Genomic DNA, 11,160 nt, shown 5'->3' on the forward strand with positions numbered 1-11,160 from the left:
AATTAATCAATGTGAAGAGTACTTAATGTTTTTTTTCAGTAGAAAACAAGTTCATAGATGTCCAATATGACCCCCTCCAGGCACTCGAGTGACATCAACCTGAAAGTTGTGGTGTTCTTTTTGCATCACCCTGTATTATATTATTGCTACCTTATTGACTTAATACCACAGAGATTCCAGACATGGCTGATGACACTCTAATTTAAGCTTAAAGTATTTATTTGACTGACCAAACATAATATAAGAACACACAAACATAAGTGAATAAAATAAATACAAATAATAAAAAGAAAAACAATGAAATAGCATCACTTAACATTGCCATAAAAAATTAATCCAATCAATTTTAACAAAAAGAAACAAACACAGAAACACCAACTGACCCAGCCGAGGATCGAACCAGCAACCTTCTTGCTTTGAGGCGAACGTGCTACCCATTGTGCCACCGTGCAGCCCACAGTTTATACACAACAATATTGCATTATAAATTTAGTTATAGTCATTGTCACATGACCAGGATTTTCTTCGTATCTTGTCTCGTTTACCGTCATGTGATAAAGATTCGTTGACGAAGATATTTAGTGATAGTTTTCGTTGACAAAAGCAACAGTGACGTCGACATTTTAGCAGGTTTTGTTATGTAAACCCCATTTACTCTCGGTTGTATCCATCAACAATATTGCATTTTGAATTTAGTTCTAGTCATCATCCAATGACCAGCATTTTCTTCGTATCTTGTCTCGTTTACCGTCATGTGATAAAGATTCGTTGACAAAGATATTTAGTGATAGTTTTCATTGACGAAAGCAACAGTAATGTCGTCAGTTTATGAGTTTTTGATCTGTAAACCCCATTTAGTCTCGGTTGTATCCGTCAACAATATTGCATTTCGAACTTAGTTATAGTCATCGTCACATGACCAGCGTTTTCTTTGTATCTTGTCTCGTTTTCCGTCATGTAATAAAGATTCGTTGACGAAGAAATTTAGTGATAGTTCTCGTTGAAAGCAACAGTGACGTCGACATTTTAGCAGTTTTTGATCTGTAATTCCCATTTACTCTCGGTTGTATCCGTCAACAATATTGCATTTTGAATTTAGTTCTAGTCATCGTCACATGACCTGCATTTTCTTCGTATCTTGTCTCGTTTACCGTCATGTGATAAAGATTCGTTGACGAAGATATTTAGTGATAGTTTTCGTTGACGAAAGCAACAGTGACGTCGACATTTTAGTAGTTTTTTTCTGTAAACCACATTAAGTCTCGGTTTTATTCTTCAACAATATTGCATTATGAATTTTTAGTTATTGTCACATGACCAGCGTTTTAGTCATGTGATAAAGGTTTGTTGACGAAGATATTTAGTCATAATTTTGTTGACAAAAGCAGCATTAGTTTGGACAATGAATTTTTTATGGATTTTCCGGAAAGCAGTTTGGATAACTGAGGGTCCTGATTATTGTGCTTTCAGGCAGGTGGACTTGAATAGTAAGAATGTGTTTGGACAGCCTCGGTTACGAGCCTCTCTGAGGGACCTGCGCTCGCCCCGCAGATCTCACAAGAGCACCATTGAGGATGATCTGAAGAAGCTCATCATCATGGACAACCCCACTGAGAGTCCGTCACGGGATGCGGTGAGCACTCGCTCTATGCTAAAAATACTCTGCGTGTATAAATGTACAAGCTTTGGAAATGTATTTAAAGGGCCATGAAACCCCCTCGTTTCAGCAGGGTGTTTTCACACCTCTACTTTGGAAAAAGTCAGAAAAGTGGGCGTGTCCAGCTCTGTTTAGGGGGGAGTGTCGGAGGAAGAAACGAAGCTTGGTGTGGGAGTGTCCATTTGGGCGCGCTGAATTTCAGAGTCAAAACACACACCCACAGCGGACAAAGTGACTGTGTTTACATGAACATCTGTAGTCGAATTATTTGCCAAATTATTAAATGGTGGACTTTAACTGCAGTTTGGCTCGTTCATTCAGGGAATTCATTCATGTCCCTCGCGACAAACAAGATATTTGATTCGAGGAACTGCTGTAAGCGTGTATTTTTCATGCAATGTTTGATACCGCACGGCGAATGAGAGAAAAAAAAACTCTGCATTTCCCGGCAGGTAGCGTCAGAAAGCCGCGTGTGTTATTCCGGTCACACAATCCAACACGAGGTTATAGTTTGGTTGTAACTGTTAGTGCAAACTTGTTTACACTCGATGCAATAGTTTGTTTGATACGAATAAAATACGAACTGAATAAACAAAGAGCACTGGTCGCTCGCTCACCAAATCTGTAGACAGGACAATTCCCAGCAACTAGAGCCGCGTCTTTATTTAGAGGAGACTAACGTTACAAGCACATCCGGTGCCCGCAAATCCGACTGTGTCCGCATACGCTGTTAGCGGATACGCTTCGTGGAGGGGGAACTGGAATTCCAGAAGGGAACAGAATCGACTGCTACACCGGATCTCAGCGTTAGCAGATGAGAACAGCTCTCAGGTAAACAATAATCCTCCTTAGACACGTAAGTTATTGTTGTTGAGCGTCGCGTACACTTAATCCACACGAGTCTGCGCTCTCACAGAGAGAAAATGAAAACGAAACTTAACTGCAGCAAACTATAAAAGCAACACTTCACGCTTGTTTTGCCAACACAACGTGGCGTCTTTGCCGTCTACACTCTGACAGTAATGAATATTAATGAAGTTGCACAATAGAGAGCGCTGATTGGTTTGAACCAAGCTTTACTCATGCATTAATGCAACACACTGTAAGACGTAATAAGACTCACTCTGGCACAGACGTCCAGTCTGCACGCTGGAATACACGCTATTATGTCATGACCGTGACGCAGCTTCAAAAATTCGTTTCAAACCGAAAGTACGAATTTGCTTGAAATAACACAAAAACAACAAATTTACACTTTTTAGTGAAATATAGGTGTCCTAATAGTTTTTTTAGCAGTGTGGGACACATATACGACTGTCAACAGCTCAAAAAATGTGTTTTGGTGTTTCGTGACCCTTTAAGTAACATACAAGCCATTCATTATTTGCTCGATTAAAATGTAGCATGTTGTAGACAGACGCAGGTTTAAAGGGATAGCTATCTAAAAAACTGAAAATTCAGTCATCGTTCACTCTCCCCTGTTCCAAACATGTTTGAGTTCTGTTGAAAGCAAAAGAAGATATTTTGAAGAATGTTTGAGAGCGTTAGCTATTATCCCCTTGCATTTGTTTTTGCTGCTATGGAAGTCAATAGCTACAGGTTTTCAGCTTTAAAACATCTTCTTTTGTTTTCATGGTTTATAACCACTTTAGGGAGAACAAATATTTCATTTATAATCAATTTAATTAAAATTTTTAGGTAAACTAATTATTTTATGGATGCACAGATGTGTTTGCACACACTTTGGCCATTAAAGCTCATTCAAATTCTGCTATCGTACTGATTTGTTGTTGTGTGTGTGTGTGCTTGTCTCCAGTCTCCTCATCGGACACTGCAGCGCACTTTCTCAGATGAGAGTCTGTGCAGTGGCCGCAGAGACTCCAGTTATGCAAGCACAGCTCTGTTTGAAGGACAAGTTCCACCCTGTGACCTTCTCTTCACATGCACACTGCCTACCCGACGCCATGGGCACAACACCAACCACGGGGCGCTTATGCCCAGTAAGAAAGGTTGGTGGGGTTTTATTGGTCATTGCTGTGTTTTGTGATGTGTGTTTGAATAAAGGGTGCATTTCTCATTGCTCCAGTGCCGTTATCTGCATCAGAGTTATCTTTAACTGAGGTGAGGGATAAAGTTCCGCCTCTAAGAAGGCTGGATCCTGGACTCATGCCTCTTCCTGACACTGCCTGTGGTCTCGAGTGGTCCAGCCTCGTCAATGCAGCCAAAGCTTATGAAGGTACGAGTGAGTGTTTGGATAATTCTAAGCCACTGTTTTTAAGTCTAAATTAGTTTCAATATTTTTATTATTAGAAATTTTTGCAGACATTTACTTGAAAATACACTTTTTTTTAAACATAAACATAAAACTTGCATTCAAACAATGAGACATTTGAAAAAAAAAATAATAATAATAAAAAACAGTCATAAAAATAATAATTAAACAGAAAAATAAATGTGCATTGCCCCAACCTACCACCCACCAGTGCTATCAAACAATAAACGTAGGTACTAAAGGCATGGCAAACATATTAATCACAAGTATGTAAAAAGGAATTAAAAGGGGACCAAATTTTTTTCAAATAACAAAACTTTGTCTATTAGGGTATATCTGATTTTTTCCAGATGTAATGTACAGGTTAACTCTGTCAGCCGTAATTTAAGAGTTGGAACTTCTTTTTTCTTACAAAACAAAAGGATGAGTTTTTTGGCAGAGATCAACCCATATCAAACAAACTGTTGTTGTACCCGTGTAAGTCTCAAAAATTCTTCTAAGATTCCAAATATTATTAATATAGGATCTGGTTCAATTGGAATGTGTAATGTAACTGAGAAAACTTGAAATATTTTGTTTCAGAAACTGTAAAATGGGACACAACATAGGAATGAGACAGGTTGGAATCTAAAAACTGACACACACTGGGGACACTTGTGGAAATATTTTATTCATTTTACACTTTGAATAATGAAGCATAGGAAGCACTTTAAACTGAACGTGACAATGTCTTGCATTAATGGAACATCTATGAACCAGTTCAAGACTTTGTTCCCAAATTTCACTTGAAATTTCTACTCCAAGTTCTTCTTCCCAAGCAGATTTAATGTTCTCCATAGATTGACTTTTCATCTGTTCTAAACCCTTGTAAAGCAAGGAAATGGTACTACCATCTCTTAGACATTTTCCAGAAATATGTCCAGATACATGAGTGACGCTGGGGCATAATTAGAAATGTTAGACTTTACAAAATCTCTTATTTGAAGGTATCTAAAGAAGTGATTAGAAGGAATATTGTATTTCTCACACAGCAGCTGAAATGAAGCAAATTTTCCGTCTACATATAATTCCCCTACTTTTCGTAATCCTACACTTCTCCAAAACTCAAATGCATTATCTAACAACGAAGGACAAAAAGCGGGGTTAGCTGAGATGGAGAGCAAAAACGACATTTGGGTGAATTTGAAATGAGTCTTTAACTGTTTCCAAATATGAACAGAATTATGAATGACAGGGTTACGATTATGAAATTAAGTCTAAATGAGGTATGAGTAGTATGGAAGACCATTTTCAGACAGAAATGTAATGAATTTTCAAGAAAAATAAAATCATGTTTTGGTCAGTGATTAATAAGAGATTAATATGGTACAATTATGAGATTAATAAATTGAAGTTATGAGATAAAAGTAAAAAAAATAGGATGTAGGAATGATTCATTCTGAAAAAGCTACAGTTAATAGGTGCTATGGTTAATCATAGTTACAAGACAAGATCAAATCATGAGATCAAATCAGTTAAGTAAAGTTTCACAAAGTAATTTCGAAAGGAACACGTGATATGATTGACCGCAGCTGGTTCCTATCGCTAATCATTAGCTAGCCTATCGGATTATTCTAAATTTAACATAGACATCCAGCCTAACTTTATTCCCTAATTTAGTTTTGGAAGACCCTTCCCCATCCATCCCTTATCTCTCCTCCTCAATTCTAAAGTCAGGTGACATGGTGGCTCTGTGGCTAGAACTGCTGCTTCACAACAAGAAGGTCGCTGGTTCAAGTCCCAGCTTAGCCAGTCGGCACTTTCTGTGCAGAGTTTACATGTTCTTTCAGTGTTCGCCTGGGTTTTCTCCGGATTCTCCGGTTGGGAACACTTTATTTTAATGGTCCACTTGAGAATTAGTAGACAGTCTGCTTTTTATCTGTTGATACTGCTGCTAAACAGACATTTAACTCACTATAAGAAACTTTGCAAGTACATGTCAAATTACTAACCCTAACCTAACAGTCTACTTATAATCTGTTGAGAATTAGTTGGCAGGCTGATGCAATGTAACTTAAATTCAACAAGCGACCACCAAAATAAAGTTGGACCAAGTTTTTTTAAATAATCCTCATTTGCACATATCTGTAAAACGGCCAAAAATGCTGTATTTTCTATACCTGGCCAGTATTTGCCACTGTCATCTTGTAATGCGAAGTAAATCCACAATTTTCTGAGGAAACATTAGCAAAGAAATTACTAACAACACTACCACAGGCCATTGTTGAGTTTGTTTGCATGTGTCTTTAATCCACACTTATTTTGCAAATGGCTTTTCAACATGTTTTTACAACAGTCCTATGTAGTCTGAAAGGTAATAAAGAGCCATTGCTTATACTGATAATTGTAGCGATGAACTGTGTTAGATTTGTTTTTTTGTTTTGTTTTTATAGTGCAGAGAGCTGTTTCTTTATTCTCATTGTCTGAATCGAATGCGGGCAGCAATGAGTTGAGACCAGCAATCAGTCCAGTGCACTTCCACACGCCACAGACGCCTCGCACAACTCCTACTTTCAGCAGGTAACACACACACACACTCAAATAAATAAATGTCATATGATGATATACCGTTGTTATATCATGATTAAATTCTTATCATATCCTGATGATGATATGTATCATTTTCAGTATGGATATATATATGGTGTATAAGATTTAAATAATGAAACCGTATTAGCATGAGCAATGTATTTTGCAATCCTGCAAGTTTTTCTTCATATTGACGAATGAATTCCTCTGATCATGGATTAAGTGTTCAAAGGTTGAGAAGAAGAGTCTTTGATTTGTGTGTTGCAGTGAAGAGGTTCCCAACGATCTGTCTGGCCGTCTGTATCATCTGGAGTTCATGCTGAAACAGCTGAACAATGATCTGGAAAAAGTGAGTTACTCTAGAGGAATCTGACCAGCGCTGGACAATTTTGAGTGTTTTGTAATTGAATTGTCAAACATTTTAGCACTTGTTGATTACTAAAATGGAAATTTAAGTTTTATATTATTTTTACAAACCTGATAAGTGTGCAAAGTTCTCTTATAACTTAGAAGTTTCTTTCCGTTGTTACAGCAGATCCTTATCTATTGGGGTCTGTGAATGTTGATTTTCATTTTATTGTTGTTGGCCAGTCTAGGAGTTAGCATCACACTGGGCACATGGCAATACATTCATTCATTTTCTTGTTGGCTTAGTCCCTTTATTAATCCGGGGTCGCCACAGCAGAATGAACCGCCTTACTTATCCAGCAAGTTTTTACACAGCGGATGCCCTTCCAGCCGCAACCCATCTCTGGGAAACATCCACACACACATTCACACACACACTCATACACTACGGACAATTTAGCCTACCCAATTCACCTGTACCGCATGTCTTTGGGCTGTGGGGGAAACCGGAGCACCCAGAGGAAACCCACGCGAAAGCAGGGAGAACATGCAAACTCCACACAGAAACGCCAACTGAGCTGAGGTTCGAACCAGTGACCTTCTTGCTGTGAGGCGACAGCACTACCTACTGCGCCACTGCTTCGCACATGGCAATATATGGTATCAAAATAAATGCACTGTTGGATGTCTGAGCACAACGAATGGTGAGATTTGAGTGAATAATTCATTTAAACTAAAACCTCCTAGAATAAATCTGTGGATTAATCGGTCGAGAACAGATACTGGATTGTTTTTCTCACCCTGACCTACAAAAATGCAAAGTTCTCTTTAGAAATCAAAGAAATGGAAGAAATTCAGATGTTACCTGGCCTTTTTAGATGACATCCTCATGATCATGTTTCTCTCGTTCTGTCCACCCTTTTAGGAGAAACAGGACAAGGCTGTATTGTTAGCGGAGATGGCTAATCTGAGGCACAACAACCAGCGCCTGCAGGAGGAATCACAGTCAGCCAGTGAGCAGCTCCGCAAGTTCAGCAAACTCTTATCCTCTACCATCCCTGAGAGGAAATGACTGCTCCCTTTCCTTTGTCAAGACACATTCACGTACTTGTACTTTGCCTCATGTGGCACGTTTGATGCCAACCGCTAATTTAATTCAGTCTCTTATCGCCCAGTCGCTTGCCCTCCGCCCCCCCACACACATACACCCCAAACTGTGAGATTAATGAAAGTGCGACGGAGGGAAACCCAGAGAGAGAGAGTTTACGTTGGTCTGCCTGACAACTTGAGACTTTAAAGCTTTAACTTAAAGCCGGTACAGAAGTACAGATGTCTATTTTTCAAACAAACTCACCTCGAGTCCTAGCTTGAACGAGCGAGCTTCTCATCTCCAAACGAACTACTTTCTGAACTATTTTCTCATTGTAGATTTATTTTTGTACTCAACGAGTCGACACTAAGCTTGAGCCAGTAAAACTGAGAGGCCTATTTACTGCACAGAGTCAGCTCAACAGCCAAAAAAAATAAAAACTTGAGCCACGTGAGAGATCCTACCCTTCCCAGCATGTGCAACATGTCGAGGGAAATCACGGTACTGTAATTGACAGAAGAGGTACAGCGCTCTGGGAACGACTCGCCGATAATACGTCACTGTAATTATAATTACGAATCGCTTATTCTCATGTGCTGGTACATTAAACGCTGTTGTGTTCATATTTATAGTGGCGAATGTTCATCGTCATCATCACCCGAACTGATTCATCATCCAAACAAACCTTCGACAATGACTGAACGTCCTCTGCAATAACGGTTATTAAAGAGATGGAGAATCGCCACCGCTTTCGAACAGAAAGACGTGACCGGTGACAGCAACCGCTACTCAAACTGTGATGTTACATCGTTTCCTCTGCTCGTGGATTGTGTCCTGTGACAGGAAATGCCACTTGCTCTTTTATGTATAGTTTCGGCATAGCACTGTGTGTAAACTTGGGCTGTTCTGTCAGTTTCCGACACTGTATATGTATATGCAAAGCCGACACTACGAAACCCTAGTCAGCTGTGGTCCATACAGACTCTATTTTTCTATTTGTATTTAGTTCAGGTTTATCAGGTGACACGACTGTTGGCAATAGATGGCTGTTTTCAACTTCTAGACAGATCATCGTGTTTACATAACAAGGGCGTTTTCACACCTGACTCGTTTGAAGCCTTTGTTTTGGAACCTGGCACATTTTGTCCCATAGTCTGCTTTGTTTAGGCATATGTGAACGCAGCAGTCAAGCTGTTAAAAACAACTGATCCAAGATGGCCTGAATGATGTTGGTGAGAAACCCAACAGACCAACAAACTGCTCTCTATCACAGTGAGTTTATATTGTTGATGACTCGCAAAGTGAATTGTGGGATAACCTCCATCAAGTTGGAAGCTTGGCCAGAGGAGCTGTTCTAATTTTTGTGAACTACAACTTATACCATGTGGCTGTTTTACCACCTCACCACCAGATTCATTTAGGTCCAGGATTCTCAAAATTGCCGTAATTACAACATGGCATGAACATAGCAATAAACACGACCAATGAGAGGACGGTTTACTCACAGGGCGACTTCAATTAGCAGTTCTAAGTCTGATAGGCTTTTACATATAGACACTTTTTAATACTTCCTATAACTATTGACAGAAGCATCTGCTTTTTTGCCATATCTGGACACAGCAGGAACCCCTTTTGAAGGGGACTACATTAACTTCACAGGAGTGTCTAACCTAGCACAATAGGAACTACCCCACATAACGGTGTATATTAATTAGCGGAAAGTGTTTCATACGAAATAATAAACAATTTTTAACAAAACATTTACACATTCCACGAAAACAGAATTAGATAAACTGACAGAAATTTCAAAGCACTTTTCCATCTGCCTTGAAATGTTGGAAGTTGGAAGTAGCATACAAGTATATAAGCATGGAGCACGGAGCAATGTCTTTTACCATTCTTCTGAAGCACAATAGACAAAAATTGAATTAGCTACAATTCATTGCGAGGTTTAGAACAATATGCTTTTTGATTATTTTTGTGCTGTTTGTTTTGTATTGCGTTTCTGTATTCTCTTCAACTACTGCACATTGCAAGTGTGCCTATTACCACACTACTTGTGATAAAAATTATGTTGCAAAGACAGCGAACATCGCGAAACATAGATGTCAAAATTATACTTGAGCTTTTTCCACACTTTCAACGTGGTTGCTCAAGAGTAGGGCCAGACAGAATCTGCTGACATTTTTTGCTATTTCTGCGAAGAATTTTGTGGATTTATGCTAAATGATTTTAGAAGTATCATAACTAAAAACTTTTTAACTTTAAGCTTTTTAAATTTTATTTAATGTTTACAATGTAAATCCAATTAGATCCACTTATTTGGTAAACAAAGCAAGTCTCTTATATAATATATCTACTAAAAGATGGAAAATATTACTTTACAATTGGTATTATAGCTGAATAAATATACATAGAATAAAAATACATGAATAAAAATACATAGACTCAATGATGGGCTAAAAATTGGTGGATTTCTGCATGCAGATTTCGTGTGGATTTACTTTAGAGCAAATACTGGTGGTGTGTACGCAGCCAGGATAATGGTCATCAGAATAGTCCCTATACACACATTTCGTTAATTAACCATTGCGAAATCCTCAACTGTAACGTATTCAATCAAACGACAGACAGGTGTGAAAATGCCCTAAGACGAGCCACACTGTAATTGATGACCCACTCTGGAAAATCTTCAAGAGTAACTGGAATAGCAGTCAGGCTGGATCGCCTATGGTTTATCATGTACCCTGTGTTACTCTGTACATGTCTGCCTTAAAAGTGGTCAAAGGACCAGTGATGTGACTCATATCAGCTCTCTCCATCCCTTTAACCTGACGTGACTGGAACAAAAAAGATCTCTCCTCCTCTCTCAGGACCCGTAAGCTGCCCTCTCGATGACCTGACTTCTTCATCTCTGACCTGTTTATTCACGTTAAAGCGAAAGCACTGCAACAGTCAGTTGACTCCATTGTATTAGCCGTCATAGCTATAAGTGAAAAATGACTCTATACACGCCTGTGACAGTAACTAGCATTGTAAAACGCTTCTGTTTTCTTGTTTATTTATCAGGTGGGAGATATTAATAAGGCAAACATTCATTGCAGCTGTTTAGTAATGTAGTTGTACATATGGTGATTTTATACAAGTTTGAACTGCTAATACCCAGCAAGCCTTTTTTGTTTCTAGACGATGTCTAATAGACATCTAAATATAGTCGTCTTGGCT

The 11,160-nt window shown here is 38.8% G+C and overlaps 1 protein-coding gene across 7 annotated transcripts in view; it reads left to right on the forward strand.

Moving 5' to 3' along the window:
• The window catches only part of sipa1l3 (signal-induced proliferation-associated 1 like 3), a 189,424-nt gene extending 179,166 nt beyond the window's left edge, over positions 1-10,258 (forward strand). For 2 of the 7 annotated variants that reach the window (XR_015515125.1, XR_015515126.1), the window contains 7 exons: positions 1,471-1,633; positions 3,474-3,666; positions 3,744-3,893; positions 6,362-6,488; positions 6,765-6,846; positions 7,771-9,884; positions 10,172-10,258. Coding sequence is in view for 4 of the 7 variants with exons in the window: in XM_087293316.1 (XP_087149442.1) it covers positions 1,471-1,633; positions 3,474-3,666; positions 3,744-3,893; positions 6,362-6,488; positions 6,765-6,846; positions 7,771-7,917 (862 nt within the window). In the remaining 3 variants the exon portion in view is untranslated. Of the gene's footprint in view, positions 1-1,470; positions 1,634-3,473; positions 3,667-3,743; positions 3,894-6,361; positions 6,489-6,764; positions 6,847-7,770 lie in introns of all 7 variants that reach the window. The other 5 variants (XM_087293316.1, XM_087293317.1, XM_087293318.1 and 2 more) reach the window with 3 other exon arrangements.
• The last annotated feature ends 902 nt before the right edge of the window (positions 10,259-11,160 follow it).

The sequence above is a fragment of the Danio rerio genome, chromosome 18 (genome assembly GCF_052040795.2).
Source record: "Danio rerio strain M-AB ecotype USA chromosome 18, GRCz13ab, whole genome shotgun sequence".
NCBI lineage: Eukaryota > Metazoa > Chordata > Actinopteri > Cypriniformes > Danionidae > Danio > Danio rerio.